We start from the raw sequence: 16,636 nt of genomic DNA on the forward strand, positions 1-16,636 counted from the left end.
AAGGGGGAAAAAATGGCATTTCCATGATTTTTAGTCATCTAACTATGAAGCAATACTGGGGGCCAAAAAAAGAATAAAAATAAATATTGGGATTGCATATTTAAATGGAGGGACAGTCCCCCACTCGGGTTTAGGCTTCTACGACCAGGTCGGCTAGTTGCATAACAAATTCAGAAAGTGTGAAGTATAAACAGTAGTAGCTGCGTTTCATTACAATGCAATTTTAGGTCATAGCTATGTACAACGTTGCACGTAAATAAAAACAAATTAATCAAAACGAATAGGACCCTTTCCCCCTTACCTTTAACCCCCGTATAGAAAACGATGTGTACAGGTAGATATTTCATGCACAGGCAAAGTGGCTTGCATTCAGTATTGCTTTTGCTGACAAGTCACATAGGAATCGTCCTGGCCACCTGTTCGTTAGTCAAGAAAGTAAAACATAAAAAAAAAAGACCACGTATGGCTCCTTTGCGTGTTAGTCCTAAAAACGTGAGTATACGCAGTTCCGACTCAAATGTAGTAGGGGTCAAAAACATCTGGTGAATGCAGAGCTGGTTGCCCCTTGTGGTGAACCCCCCATTTAGAGCCAGCAGTCAATTCCTTGGTGTCTGGAAAGACTAGCCAAAGTGCCATTTCGATACATGGACTGTCTCCTCGTTCTTTAAAGTGTCCAAACGTCCAAGAGTATCTCAGTCCAGTGTCTTAAAACCAAAACTGGTAATTGGAGATTTATTGTGCGCCCTTGTCGATCAGCCATGACATGTCCCCTGTCCTGCAAACATGCAAAACATGAATCATCTGCAATGTCTACACAGGCATAAATCTTGGAGAAACAGCCTCTCTCAAGATGGCACATAAGCAATAGGTTTAAAACTCACAATTCCACTTTGGATGCTACAGTTACTATATGGGAGTACTTCATATGTGAGATATACTATACTATACTACTGTATGAGCCTTCGAGTATTAGTCTTTAACACTGTAATTAGGATAACGCCCTGTTGGTCATTTATACCTCACACATCATGGAAGATGTCCCAAAGAGTACTAGTCGCAAAAGCTTTAAAGAGAATTGCATTATGAAACGATAGGCATTGTGATGTATTGGAACAAAGTGTTTTGTTTCTCTTACATCTTGACTCATCTCATTATGAACTCACAATGATGATGTGAAACAAGGTTCTGATTTGAAGTTATTATGCTTTGATTTATAGGCATGCAATAAGGAATTGACTTATTTCTTGGCTCAGAATTTGAAGTAAGGCATTCCAGAATTGTTCTGACTCAATATTTTAGACAACAATGTCTGATGATAAAAATTACAGGGAAAGGTTTTTTCTGCGTACTTGCCAAGGCGAAAGAACATCCTTCATTTTGTGGTTGCAAAACAGGACATAAGACAGCAATATTAAGTTGATTCATGACCTTGTGTAAAAAAATCCATTTTTTTTTTTTTGCACAAAAACAGCACTGTGGAAGTCTATGAAATATCATAAAACACGTTCATTCAAACTATGAAGCTGTTACATTTTATGAAAAAGCTTTAGCCCAAGACAACAACCATTCATCATATTCTCATGAGTTCTTACAAAGGAAAAGCAGCGCTGTCACCTAAAAATCTGTTTGGAGGAAAACTTCTGTGATTGACACAAAGGGGGCAGGACATGAACAGAGATGAAGCTGTGCATTTGTAAACATGGGGTGTGTGCGTGTTACCGTCACCTGTGTATTTTTGGGATAGTGATGAAAGAGGTTTTATTTTTTCAAAGGAATTTAGGAGAATGTTTCAAATAGCATTGATCAAACAACAATTTCTCTAAAGAGAAATTACACAATTTTTATATACAGTATTTCCCCCCATCTTTTCCAAGTTTGTGGCATCTTTTTTTTTCACTCCCCCACACCCAACACCCATCCCAGCACCTATCGTTGAGTTCCTCATAGAATTCAAAGCAGATGTGATGTTATTAGTGTTTTCTGCAACTCCGGGAATAAGAAAAGATTCCCTGGATTTAGTGTCTACACATGATTTGTGCTACACAGTGTGCTCTGCGTCTCAAACCATGGGAAATGGACTGGACGTAACACGCTCATGTGGCGTATACTTCAGAGTTTAAGACGAGAAGAAATGCACTTACTCCACATCCCGTTTCTTAATCGTCTTTCCAGACCCAAAGACCTCTGCCACACGGGACACAATGGGATCATAGTTCATGCTTGCCACTGCGACCACCTCTTCACTCCTAAAGTTTGAGAATAATAAAAACAAAAAGCACTGTGTTCTGAAACCTTATTAAGCCCAGACCCGCGATACTCTTATAGAGCTAGAAAGCCACTCTGATAAGAGCTGGTGTCAACAAGAGAAAAGTAGTAGACTGATTTAAAGCAACTATGGCTCTAAGGACTGACCGAGTCCTCTCATTGTCGAGAAAGAACATTAATCTCTGTGTTAAAGCCAAAACAGGTAAAACTCAAGGCAGTTACAATGCATCACAAAATCTGTAGAAATTATGGGCTTGTACTAATCTTCTGTTACTAATGCTAGTGCACGTACAAAATGTTGATAACGTTTGCTGGTAGATATTGGGAGAGTGGAAGATATACTCTATGAGATAAAATCAAGTGAATAGTCCACTCACTTGGTGTAAAACGCCACAAACTTCAGCTCGTCTAGATCTCCCTGGATGATGACGTCATCGAAGCCATCCCCATAACCTTGACAACAGGTAGGATTTAGAACATTCTGATAGAACGACAAAAATGTTGGCTGCTCTCCGTTACGGATATATTCTCCGTTTACCTGCGTAGCGGATGCTTTTCCCAAACATGGCGGTCCAAAAAAAAGGCACGGTTTTAATCTCAGTGGCCTTCCCCATCATGCCAAGCGCTGCCACCCTCCCTGTTAAGGGGAAAGGAGAAAACGGCGTGAACAAACAGACGAAGGACAGAGCTGAAGACGGACTGGTGTTTGGTTAACACGTCTCACCATGCACGTGGGCCATTTGCCAGTGTGGGATGTTCACTTTCTTATTACTGCGGAGAGAGAGAGGGAACGTGACCGCGTCTCCTCCGGCAAAGACACCGTCCACGTTTGTCTGCATAGTCTGAAAAAGAGCGGATGGTGATTCCTTACAAACATGCGGACAACTATCGATCTCTGTAAAATACCGTTTGAAACGGTCGAATCAGTAACGACAAGAGTGCGCGCAATCTCCAAGTAAGTTACTGACGGAACCAAACGACAACCACGAACGTGACAGCAGCCAGTTACACTAAACAACTGATGCACACCGAACTGCGCATGCACAGCAGGGAATGGAAGATTTAACAATCTCCCCATCTTCTCTAAAAGAAAACAACAAAAATAGCAAGGAAAAGAACATTTCTGTTTACAAACAAATTCGCAGATAAACATGGGTATACAGGCTTTTGTTAGTCTATTTCTTAGCAGTCTTTACTAAGGTTCCAATACACATTTGCTAAGGGCCCTCAAGAGACCCAGGGCATGCTCCTTTTTTTGTCTGACTATCAGGAAGCTGCTCCTTTGTAGTTGACCAAAGGATCTGCTGGATTCTTTCGGAGTGGATAAGCTCCTTGATCCTGTTGATTTCAAGACAGAGTCTCTTTTCTGTCACAGACTTGGTGGACTTGACAGCATTAAGAACACGATTGATTTTCCGTTACATAAACAATAGGCAAGATGTGCTATGTTCTATCCCTTGTGGTAAGTGTTGAGTACAGTGTAGCCAAGAAGACTAGACTGTCAATAACATCTGCAAGAGCTAGTTTCTCCACTTAAAGTGCTTTGGACAACCCCTTTGATTCTCTTAAACTGACAGCAGACAGGTGAGAATCTTCCATTGTATCCTGTCAGCATGGTCAGATGTCCACTTTGAGTTCCTCCCTCTGACAGATGTCCAAATCTGCCAGCTTGTATGTTTTTGTATAACCTTTCCTGTGTGGCAGGAGCCTTTCCAGGGCACAACCCTCCTCTTTCTCTGCCTGTGTAAAGTAACTGTCTACCTCGCTGTCTCCCAAGGCTCTTTGGATCCTATCAGAGCCCTCTGCTTCTGTAAAAGCTCTCCTTGCAGCTTTTAATGCTGAAATGTGCCGTGCCTCCCATGTATTTACACTAGTACCCTCCAGAGAAGGTGGCTTATCAGTGAGAACTGAGGGCAGATTTGGGCTTTGCCCAAACACAAGCTGGTAGGGACTGTAGCCATGTAGATTGTGCTTTGAAGGTCTTTGTCATCAAAGCCCAATCTAGGGTCATTTTACAGTCACGTCTGTTGTCTTTCTTCCCTTTTATCAGCATCTATGTGAGGGTCCAATTATGCCTTTCTACAAGCCCATTGCTCAATGGGCTGTAAGCTGCAGTAGTCTTAACTTCAATATTGAAGATCTCTGCCATGCCCCTTACTTCCTCATTGATAAACTCACCTCCACTGTCACTGAACAGTCTTTCAGGAGGATGGTAAAAGCCTACCCAGCAATAAATTAAGTGCTTCACTGTCTCACTTGGTTTCTTTGCAGTCACAAACCTCCGAGCACTGAGACCTGTAAAGTGATCAATCATGTGAAGACACCTTACTTTCGCCTGTAGTTCATGCCGTTTCAGTGCCACTGTTTCACAGTAACTTGTGGCCAAAAGCAACCTCCCAGTAGGTCTGGGTTTGGGTTTGCTGTACCTGATACATGTATCACAGTTGTTCACTAGTTCTTTGAGAATTACATTCCATTCTTCATCACTATTACATAAGCAGGCCAGCCATTTTTGCAGTCTGTCCACTGAGGCATGTCCAAATAGTTTGTGTAGCTTCTGCAGCACTTTCTGTTCCTCCTTTGCTGTCATGTTCTCTGTCAAAGTAAGAACCTCATCCTCTCTATGAATCTTGTTTTCGCAAGGAATTGCCTTATACGTTATGTTCATGCAATAATGTCCTGGAGAGATAAGTTCAAGTATAATTGTCTGCTTGAACATTATGGTTTTATCACTCTCAGTAGAGAAGACTGTTCCTGCTCTTTCCAGTGATATTTTACTTAAAAGCAAGAGAATGTCTGCTGGGACTATTTCAGTTTTAATCTGACACTTAGTCCGGCCCGCCTTGGCTGGTACTTTGACTCTCTTTGTTGAGTGCATAACTCTTCCATCACCAAACTTGAAAGCTCTTCCGCTCTCTCTATGATCCACTTTCTTTAATTCAATCTCTTTTAGTCCACCGATGTAATGATCAAGCCATGTCTCTCCACGTGCAGTTCTGGCACATGGTGGGTCAACGACAGCTGATCCCAGCAATTCTACCATGGGAATTTCAGAGTCAAATGAGGAATATTAAAAAACTGTGATATTGCCTTGTTCTACACCTTCTGTCAATCCTACGGCCACTAACATGTGATTCAGTAGCTTGAGCATTTTGACCTCCTTCCGTATACATCAAAAGGATCTCTGGTAAGGGTTATATGCCATATTCCACTGGCTTTAAGAACGTGGTTTGCTTTCTCTCTTACTGGAATTTCCTGTGTAGTAAGCATCTTTCCCACTCTTGTATGGATTGGGTATTTCTAACTCGGTGTCTCGCTCTTCCAGTCAACTAGGAATCGACACCCAAAGCTTGCTTGTCTCGTTGAATAATACACATCCACATTTTGATCTCATTTTTGTAACTTTTGTAGGGTTTCCCTCTGACAAGGTATATGCTGGTACTTCATGGATTCCAGCATCCATCCTCTTCTACCAATGTTAGTTCAGAAATGGCCACAACAAACACAATCTCCAGCAAAGTTACTCACTGCACTGAGCAATGACCATGACTGGAGCAGCAGCCATTTCCCCCCAAGAACTGACACACACCAAACAGCACACGAACTGACACACACCAAACTGACACACACCAAACAGCACGTGAACTGACACACACCAAACAGCACACGAACTGACACACACCAAACTGACACACACCAAACAGCACGTGAACTGACACACACCAAACAGCACATGAACTGACACACACCAAACAGCACGTGAACTGACACACACCAAACTGACACACACCAAACAGCATGTGAACTGACACACACCAAACAGCATGTGAACTGACACACACCAAACTGACACACACCAAACAGCATGTGAACTGACACACACCAAACAGCATGTGAACTGACACACACCAAACAGCACATGAACTGACACACACCAAACAGCACATGAACTGACACACACCAAACTGACACACACCAAACAGCATGTGAACTGACACACACCAAACAGCACATGAACTGACACACACCAAACTGACACACACCAAACAGCATGTGAACTGACACACACCAAACAGCACGTGAACTGACACACACCAAACAGCACATGAACTGACACACACCAAACTGACACACACCAAACAGCACATGAACTGACACACACCAAACAGCACATGAACTGGCACACGCCAAACAGCACACGAACTGACACACACCAAACTGACACACACCAAACAGCACATGAACTGACACACACCAAACAGCATGTGAACTGACACACACCAAACAGCACATGAACTGACACACACCAAACTGACACACACCAAACAGCACGTGAAAAGCAGGGAATATAAGACCTAATAATCTACCCTTCTTCTTATAAAATAAAAAAATAGAAAAAAGAGGAAAGAAAAAAAATAAAAGGAATTAAACAACAAAACAGCAAGTAAAACGAACATTTCTGTTTACAAACAAATCTGCAGATAAACATGCAGGAGACAGCCTGGATAAAACCTGGGCACTACCTTGTTAACCGTGATGAATCCTTTGGAGTCAAGATGTATCCCACTCTGTTTCAGGAATCCAGTCGCTGGACCTGATCCTGCAGGAAGGACAATCCATAACACATCTTTAACCTCTACATTAAAACCGTAATCGTTACATACATTCATAACATATATAATTACAATCTATAAGATGGTATATTGCCATTATAACATATATATATTACAATCCACAACCTGTACATGGCAATCATAAGATATATATATATATATATTACAATACATAAACAATACAATCCAATAACATTTATGCATATTACAATCCATAGTATAATATAATTCAAAATGTATATATTATAATCCATAATCCATATATTACAGTAATAATCTATGGTGCTAACAGCACTGTGACTTAACTGTTCTATTTTCACTGCCCTATAAACTCAGAAAGTAAGGAAAACTCAAAATATTGACTGCCACATAGTAAAAAGTAAGTGACACATTGCTGAAAAACTGAAGTTATGAATTTTGTTTAACCTATTTTTTTCTAGAGTAATCAATTGCATTGAATTTTTTTTTTTTTGAGTTATTCAGACATTTGGGCTTGCAGGGTATTATGTAACACTGAATCAGATAATGCTAAAATTATTAAGAGACCGGAAGGCAAATGTCTGTCTACACACTGCCACATCATTTCTCTGACACAGCACATTTTGCATGAAGGAAGTTGTTTCCCAGAGTAAAATGTCCCAGAACAGAGTTCATTTCAGAGCTATGACACATCCATTCACTCACTGGCGCGGATTATGCAAACCCTATTAGAGTTAATATACCGCTGGCAAATTCTGCTGTGTACGCTGCCGTTACGGAAATGTGCGAGAGAGTGATTAAGAGAACAAGTGAGTAAGGAGATAAATAAGAGTAAGTGAGTCTGAGTAATAGAATTCTGTGAATCAAGGATTGAGGATTGCTTTTCGAATAACAGTAAGACAGAGCAGGCAGCTCAAATGAAACTGAAAAAGAGTTCAACGAGGGGAGAAAAAAATGAATAGTGCCTCTATTCTAAATGACAGATCAGAATCTCTGTCTCGTAAATGAAAAAACCATAACAGACGTGAAGTGACATTACGACCAATGTGTTCCCCTGTGTCACACTCTTCCTCAGCGGAGAACGACACTCACCTGTGCCGATCACGCAGACGTCCGCTCTCAGCACCTTACCACTTTTCAGAACCACCTCTTTCAGCTGAAACCAGAGCAGAAACTTTCAGACAAAGAGCAAACCCAGACCTCCAGATTTCTGAGACTCTAAATAAGTATTCCCAGCTTAAAAATACAGTAGTGACGCCTTATAGGTAACATTTGAGATTTTGGTGCCTCGATCATGTTTTCGAGGCACCAAGATCAGAAATGTGTTTCTATACACAAGCCGACGAGAATCTTTAAGTTTTTAGCCAAATATCTCAGGATGTGGCCTACATCAACCATTCGAAGATTTAAACATGGCAAAAACGAAAAATGTTTACAGATCTCAAAGCTGTGGCATTTTCAGTCCTCCATGGAACCACATCCAATCTTTTGTCAAAGTTTTACTGACCAACCTCTGCTTGCATAGCAGTACCACTGTCCAAATGAGCTGTCTGTCGTAATCACTCCCTGACAACTTATCCCTTTGGTTTACTTTTATGGGGTAAGTGAGGGAAAGTGAGAGAGAGAGGGAGAGAAAGGGAGAGAGAGAGAGAGAGAGAGAAGGGACTCTGAGAGAGATTAGGAGGAGAGAAAATGGTTAAAGAGAGAAAGAGAGGGGGAGGGAGAAAGGGGCGAGGACAGAGAGAGGACAAAGTGAAGCACAGAGAGAGAGACAGATGGAGAGACAGATGGAGAGAGAGAGAGAGAGAGAGAGAGAGATGTTTCTCTCACTTTCTGGGTACCTGTCCATGATGCTCTCTCATTTCGGACACTTCGTTGAGCATGTAGAACTTGACCCTGTTCGTCTCAAACAGCTGACACAGCAAGAGCACAGGGAGACGCATGTCAGTGACACATCCCTTAAATCTAACACTCACAATGTCTGTATGTTATAAAGCATGCATTAGCCTCCCATAATGCTACATAGTGATCAGGAACCAAAGCCCAACCCTGTAAGGGTGCAACATTCTTCACAGCCTCAGATCTGCACTGTATGTCACACACAGTGTGTGTCTCACCCATGTGCATGAAGAACAACGACGGTCACATTGACTCTCAGCCAATCACTCAAATTGTCTTGCATAACACAACAGCCAACGGGGAAAGTCGGTCGCTCGTGAATCCTTCTCGGCGACGGCTCTTACCTTCATCAGAGCTTTGCCGACTTTCTCCCCGAGAGCTTTCCGGAAAGGCACAGCCTCGATGCCGATTACTGACACGGAGTGGGCCTTGTCTGTGAGCGCCGCTGCCACTTCCATACCTGATTACAGACGATACAGACAAACATTACGCTGATACATCATCCCATTCAGACAGACGCACTCACAACGGCGTGAAAAATACCCCCCATTTATTTATGTTCTACTCAGGGGAAAAAAGGTTCCAAACAAACCTTTTAATGATGACTCTTCAATTATCAGAAGGTACATGAGCCCACTTAAAACACACACAAAATGTCATTGCCAGTCAACTTTATGGGTATAAAATGAGACGTCTGATATTTAGGAAAGACTGGAGTACCCATTTATTTGCTTGTTTGTTTGTTTGTTTAACTAAATGTCTTTTTTTTTTTGCTAGACCATTAACAATGTGCAACAATAAGAATGAAAATAATACAAAGAATGAAAATAATGTGTTTTGTGTTGTCTGAAAGGCACTGGGCTGTGTTCACCTATGATGGGTTACTCTCAGACCCAGCTCTAGATGAAAAGCAACAAGTTTATCAGGATTTTGCAGCTGTCTCCCGTTCAGATCAATAGTTTGAATTTGAACTCAGTTGGCCACCCTCTGGGCAGTTCACAAAATGAATGTGAATTTCATTGATGGGAATTGAATTTAATTAATTGAAAAATCAAACACATTTCCCAGCACTCAATATGACAGATGTCCCATTACCAAACAGCCCAGGTGCCAGTCGGGAGTCAAATCCAAAACCGAACAGAACACAACCGCACGGTTTCACTTTGTATCTCTCAGCAGTGTCCCACTGGCAGAAACGAAGATAGAATTCGTACAGAATTGCCCGTGATGGCCATAATTTTAACTCCATTACGTTTTCATTATCTTTGAACGTCATTGGAAACGTAACAACTCCCACCCTCCCCTGAACAGAAGCTGCTGATTGGTAAAAACTGCCTCTCTGCGTCTCTCACCGATAAACGACGTCCCCACGATGACGGCGTTCTTGTTGCTGGCCAGCCGGGCGATGCTGTTGGCGTCCTCCGGAGTCCTGAGGTGAAAGACGTTCCCCACGTCTTTTCCTTTGTAGTTGAGTGGCTTGGGCCTTCAGAGGAACGACAGAGGGCAAAGGAGAGAGAGAGAGAGAGAGGGAGAGAGAGAGAGAGAGAGAGGGAGAGAGAGAGAGAGAGAGAACAGGGGAGGATGGGCTCTTCAGCAACCATGAAGTGTTATCCTCAGTTCAGCAACGTACGTGTATTTCTACTCCAAAGTCTTACAACTTGTCAAGTGGTCCACACAATCCAGATATTTGTCTTTTCGTGGTCAATTTTAGAGCGCGAATCTTTCAAACTAAAGCCTACACTAGTAAGGAACCTACAGAGTGAACAAGGGCAACAACAAAGCTTATACAGCAGACACCACCAAAATGTCCTTACTTGCTTCCCGTAGCTATCAACAGCTTCCTGTATTCCATTTTAAAGCCATCCTGAAACATGACCGTTCTCGTCTTCACGTCAACGGACACAACCTGGAACAAACAACCAAACAAACAAACAAACAACTTTTAAACCTACTTAGAACACTTTTGGTCACAAAACATATACGTCAAGTATAGAAATGTGAGCAGAAACAGTGCCAAACATAGAACTGACCAATAGTAAAACCTGTGCATATCTTCTTTCATGCATTAACTTAGGTTGTAAATTTTTAGATGTAGATGCAGATAGTTATAGATATATCTGGAGGTTAGCGGTACACACATTCATTTAAATATATTAACTCAGTAGACTTTACATATACAGGAGGTGTAATACTGGGATAATGGTAGCACTGGGTGTGAGTGTAAACCCACAGAACGTCGTACCTCTTTCTCCAGTAACAGCTCGATGTCATGTGTCTGGAAAAACTCCAGGGATCGCAGACGGAGTTGTTCGGCCGTGCTCTCTAAGGACTGAAGAGCAAAAGGCGCGTTAATCATGGACACATTTCCAGGAAAATATTTCTACATTTCATTAAAAAGAAGTTGTTCCCCACACAGTGTTCTCCTAATCGTCTTTCGCTGAAAAGGATGATGTTAAAAATCGGACATGTCTGAGGCGCCTGTTGACCTATGATTATTTAACATGATTATTTAAGCAATAATTACGCTGTATGGGATAGAATGTATTTCGTTTGTTTGTTTTGCTTTGTTTCGTTTTTTCATTCTTAATACAAAAAAATGTCTTGCTGCTTATGGGGTTATATTACGAATCAGAATTTCTCACTCAGTTGGTCAACATCAGTCCAAAATCCAAGCCTGTCAAGTAGTTTGGCTTAATGTTATCAAGCTAATATATCTTACTTTTACAGAAATTACTTCATAGTAATGTCCCTTTGAACCTGTTTCAGTGTGTAAGAGACTTAACACTCAGTGTCGTGATCCGATGTTTGGACCACAAAAGTATTCATATCCAAACATGCTAACCTCTGTGTGTTGTGAAGTTTCTGTACAAACCTTACTCAGTTTAGGCCTGTCATAAGGCGGATGTTTGTCCATCGTACACATAACGATACGATCGGTAAAGCCCTCCTGCCTTAACGTCTCGGCACACACCAAACCAGCAGGTCCTGGGGAGGAATATCACAGAGTGTAAAGACATGCCCAAGCAGAAGTGGTGTCACTCTGGTTCCAAATGTTGGGTTCCACACACACGTTAACATTAATTGAATTAGACTTAGAATTTATCAAAAGAGCCCCTTAGCCATAGCTTGAATGTAAACTGGATGTGAAAACAGACACCATGGTTCCTCGATTTTCACTTCTACAAAATTTCTGCTGTTTCACATCTGTGCTTTCTTGCTTGAATTCGGTTTGTCCGGTCCTTGCATGTTCACTTCGGAAACATTTGACCTGAATCTGATCTGCATGAATATTAGTGTTCACATCTTCAGCAATAAATATGGTTTATAACACACATATAAATACCAGTACATTTTCAACATGAATCCCAAATAAATGCATCTTCTCTACCTGAGCCGATGATAAGAACATGACTGAACCCCGTGCTGGAGTTGATGACAGCCGAACACTTTGACATGGCCTTTGTTCTCCTCTGTGTTTGAAGAGCCTACGGACAGAGATGTTTGTCAGTTACAACTCAAACAACTCAAATAGGGCCAATCCCTGGGCATTTATTAACCACTATGGCATTTTTTTTCAGATCTCCAAGGAATTAGGTCATTTTACCTGCTTGTTTGCCCGAATGATAACTTTGTCCTTTTCAACTCTGACCTGAACCAAACAGAAGAGAAGACATGGCTTCAGTCGCTTGCTTACAGGGCAAATGCTTGAAATGGAGTCATAGCACAGAAAAGAGCACCTGGAAGGTTGGCAAGCTGTCCAGACCAGGAAAGTCCTCAATGTCTCCAGTGGCAATGTTGAAACAAGCCCCATGCCACGGGCATCGCACGTGTCCCTTGGATAAGACACCTGTATATTCCAGAAAGATTGAGAACAGAGAAAAAAGGGGCTTTTGTCCAGCAAAATCAGATTCAGGTAGAAGACAATCGGCCAAGGTCCATCACAAACCATGGACCTGAGGCAGTGATGCAGAACTCCTGCCTTACCCTTGACCAGCGGGGCGCCGTAATGTGGACATTTGTGTCCGATGGCAGAAAACTCTCCGTGTTCCTTTATGAGCAGAGCTCTGCCAGCTCCAAGATCCACCTCACGCATCCTGAGTGACAACAAACCCCAAATCCACTAAGATTCATAACAGTTTAGAATTCAAATCCTCAATTTCCTCTAGAACTAATTTTTTTTTTTTTTTTTTTTTTACAAATGTTGCTGATACTGTTCAAGAATGATAAAAATGAATTTAAAAAAATATTCCAATGTGATTGAAGCAGTCACAGGTTTAGCAACTGACTAGTCCAGTTACAATTCTGTCAAACGATTCCTTCTCGGCTTTCTTGACCACAAACTTAACTAAACTGAGTGACCAAATAACTGTAAACAGAGGTGAGTTAAGGGAATACTTGAAAATAGATCATCATTTAACTGCTTCAAAGATAATTCTATATTTCTTCTTTCGTCCTCTTGTCAGTCAGCTTTAAAATATAAATAATTCTTCATTTTCCATCATGTTTAAAATATTCTAAGGTCTTACTGTCCATTCTCGATATCTTTCACGTGACAGACAGTTGCTTCCACATAGTCGCGGTGTTTATGGTACGGTCGGAGCATGACGGCAGAGTCCTCGTCCGAGCAGTGTCCGAGGGCACCGTTGGGCCGGCAGTCAGAAAATGGACTGGCTTTCCCGTTCGGAGACATCATATCGGCTTCTTTCTCCTTTTCCAGAGGTGTGAGCTCCACTTTGACCTCAACTTCAGCATTCGAAACAGACACAGAAAACGTTACCTTTCAATTTACCTAAGGGCTGCACTGCATGAAGCATGTAACTAATATAGGGTACATTTGTCGTCAACTCTTTCACGTCAGTTTCAGAGCGATGCTAAATAACTCTCGTTTGGATAAATACCACGAATATTATGGATGGTCTTATGAACTGCCATACGCTTCGGCTCGGTATGTATTCTTAATTCTTGTTGTGGAATCATGTTTGTTGTTTTGGTAAAAAGTGCTTCAAGAGCTAGTCCCACACCAACTGGGGAAAAACTGCCTGTTAAAAACTGCTTGACAGCTAATCAGTTGATAATGTTGCCTTAATGAGCATCTCTGACAGTTCAGTTATGAACTTGGTTTCACTAGGCCTACATTTCATACCGTTACAAAAAACCTATAGAGTTTGAATACTGCGTCAGAGAATTAGCTTAAATAGGATCTCGTTTCACAGTGACATCTTTTTTTGCGCTGACCTATAGAATTACTACAGCTTCATAAAGAAATGTGGGTGTTATGTAACGCCTTCTTACAGCAGTGAGTGGAGAACTTGCTTTATCTGTTTGGCTGGAAAAATGCGCTGACCGCCCAGTTCTTACGCTTTAATCTGACTGGAATTCTCACCCGCTGGGCGAGTCTTAATTAAAATGAATGGAAAATCATAAGACACCAAGAGGGCAGCAGTGGAAATCAAAGAGCTCTCCGTCACTGCGCTCACTCGACATCCTTCGTTTCACTGACACTCTGACGCAGACAAGTAGAAACCGTTAGCTCTTCATTACGATCGTGTCCGAATTATCCGTTTGCCAATAAGCAATTTAAAAGTTCAATTTAATTTGATTCGATTCAGCTCATTTTCAGTTGAGGGAGAGAGTGGTGACTCTTAAATGCAATTGTTTCCATATTGAAGATTCGCCTATATGGTCGTAAGCCCTCCGAAACTTTTCGTAGTTAACTTTTCCTGTCCTTCAACGGAAATTAACACGCAGTGATGCATGAATAGACCGTCATCCGTCTACTTTTTGATTCAAATGTTACTTACTCTGAAATTTCTTCATATGTTTTACGATTAGCGAATTTCACTTGTGAAATCATGCACAGAAATCTTGAAATTTTTTCACTGAGTGTAAATTGCACGTGAATCTGACCAAGAAACATGCGGAACACTTTGTGCACATTTTCAGCTCTGCGGGGCATGTGATCTCTAAGATTTTATCAGATAAAATGATTTATCCTGTTTTTTGTTTGTTTGTTTGTTTGTTTTGCTTTGTTTTGTTTTGTTTTCATTTTTTCATACGTTGCCTCCAAAAATATAGGTCATCTTAAGACAACACGAATGAGACGTCAATTCGACAGAATCTCCTCGGAGAACACAAGAAAAGTAAAACCGTTTTCTCTCTTTATCGCGGATATCGCAAGACCTGATGATAGTGATAGATAAATGTTGTTGTTTTTTTCATCTTTGTTTGTTTGTTTTTTGTTTTGTTTTTTGAGAGAGAGAGAGAGAGAGTGAGAGTAACTATGGACTGGACACAGAGCTCAATCACATTGCAGTCTAGTACATCTTACCGACTCGGACTTCACATTAGGGGACCTAATACCAGTGTACCGACGGTATCATTACGTAATAACACGTGCAAGTACACCAGCGCAGGTAATAACCAATAAACTGACTTTGAAGAAACCGATGAACTTAGTGCCTCTAATAATGATAATATCCATTGCCACCTCTCTCCATTTGAAAGCAGAAACGTTATGGGACAAACCTAAGGATCTGTGAGACAATACTGCCACTGAAACACAAACAAAGATTTTATCAATGGTCCTTTGTGTTGACCAAGATCATTTTTAATATCTTCAAGCTGAATAATGAAGTATTCCTTATTTGGTTTACAATGAGAATAAAACTCACTTTTCACCTCTGTTCTACCATTTCATCATACACTTAGTTTTACTTAAACTGACGTGTCTCTCAAATATTACATAACCCGACTTCTCAAAAAAAAAAAAAAGAAAAAAGAAAGAACGAGGTTCAGCTTTTTTCAACCTTGTTATCACACGATTTGACTGCCGTTTGTCGGAGTTATTCCGTTTAAGAATATCGCCATTAATGACATAAATCGTGCTGAAACAGGGAACATGGGGAGTTTTCCATTCTCTCATGCACTCCCTTCACAACCTAGTCTTGTATGGGAGTTTAGTCCTCCATACTTCTTTCATCTCTTTCTCTTCATCTCTGTCTTTTCGCTGTAATCATCTAAGCATTTACTGTGGGTATAAAGTGATTGGGTTCAAAAGCGTGTTGAGCTCATAGATTTCCAAGGCTCTTTCTCTCTGATGCATAGCTACACCCACACTCAGATAGAGAAACAGCAAGCCTATTGACAGATGAAGTCATGTTTCAGTATTGTGGTGGCTGCACACATACTCACACGCGTAAACTCACTCACACACACACACACACACACACATCTTTCTTGGCCATCAAAAAACGAAAGCAGCGCTACATTGCAAAACACTCACAAACCCCAACAGTCATATTTCACTCCATAATCCTCTTGAAACACAAGCACATTGAGGGCATTAAAATTCCTCCTCCGCTTCGAAAAAAAAAATTATCCCCTGCTACAAAAGACAGTCAAACGAGAAGTCGTCGTGACCTATATATAGCGAGTGAACAAGTGCCAATTATCACGGGATTTGGAAGAGAGCAGAGTAGATTTTGTTTGTAGAAAGCAGGTTCGAGTCACCTGGTTTGGGTTTGGAGAGGCATCCTCCCATGGTGGGCCCAGTTTGGAGCCAGCAGGCCCGGTCTGACGGCTTGCCCAGGGAGGGTGAAGGGAGGCTGGGCTGGATCAGAACAACCTCAGGCTAGGCCAGGAGGCCCGGAGACAGTGACAGGGCTGGAGGGATCTCGTCCGTGCCTGCTGGTCCCGGTTAGCCATCGCAGGCATCAGCTTCTCTCCAATCTCCTGCAAAACCACACACCATAAATCAGATCTCTGTCCCCTGCTCTTTTACCTTTACTCTGTTAAATGTGTGTTGAAGCTTCTTACAACGTCCCCGTGCAGCGAAGCTTTGAGGTATTCGGGGACCATAGTGAGAGCTGTTATAATTTCTA

General features: G+C 41.6%; 1 protein-coding gene across 1 annotated transcript; it reads right to left on the reverse strand.

Moving 5' to 3' along the window:
- Positions 1-732: 732 nt before the first annotated feature.
- aifm3 (AIF family member 3) lies at positions 733-16,296 on the reverse strand. Its single transcript, XM_030791879.1, has 19 exons — positions 16,266-16,296; positions 13,283-13,499; positions 12,741-12,850; positions 12,494-12,603; positions 12,361-12,405; positions 12,145-12,241; positions 11,629-11,741; positions 10,999-11,085; positions 10,571-10,662; positions 10,109-10,239; positions 9,101-9,216; positions 8,699-8,770; positions 7,950-8,013; positions 6,789-6,865; positions 2,990-3,107; positions 2,804-2,902; positions 2,643-2,718; positions 2,142-2,246; positions 733-775 (listed from the first exon to the last, which is right to left on the reverse strand). The coding sequence occupies exons 1-19, from the start codon at positions 16,294-16,296 to the stop codon at positions 733-735; spliced, it is 1,803 nt and encodes a 600-aa protein (XP_030647739.1).
- Positions 16,297-16,636: the final 340 nt, after the last annotated feature.

This window comes from Chanos chanos, chromosome 14, assembly GCF_902362185.1.
Source record: "Chanos chanos chromosome 14, fChaCha1.1, whole genome shotgun sequence".
Classification (NCBI taxonomy): Eukaryota; Metazoa; Chordata; class Actinopteri; order Gonorynchiformes; family Chanidae; genus Chanos; species Chanos chanos.

Excerpts from the sequence above, each read along its gene's own strand:
- aifm3 (XM_030791879.1), bottom strand. The coding sequence starts at position 16,296 with ATGGGAGGATGCCTCTCCAAACCCAAACCAG. Across the intron at positions 12,406-12,493 it reads ACAGCTTGCCAACCTTCCAG|GTCAGAGTTGAAAAGGACAA; the intron begins GTGCTCTTTTCT and ends TGTTTGGTTCAG. Across the intron at positions 10,240-10,570 it reads TTGATAGCTACGGGAAGCAA|GCCCAAGCCACTCAACTACA; the intron begins GTAAGGACATTT and ends GTTCCTCTGAAG.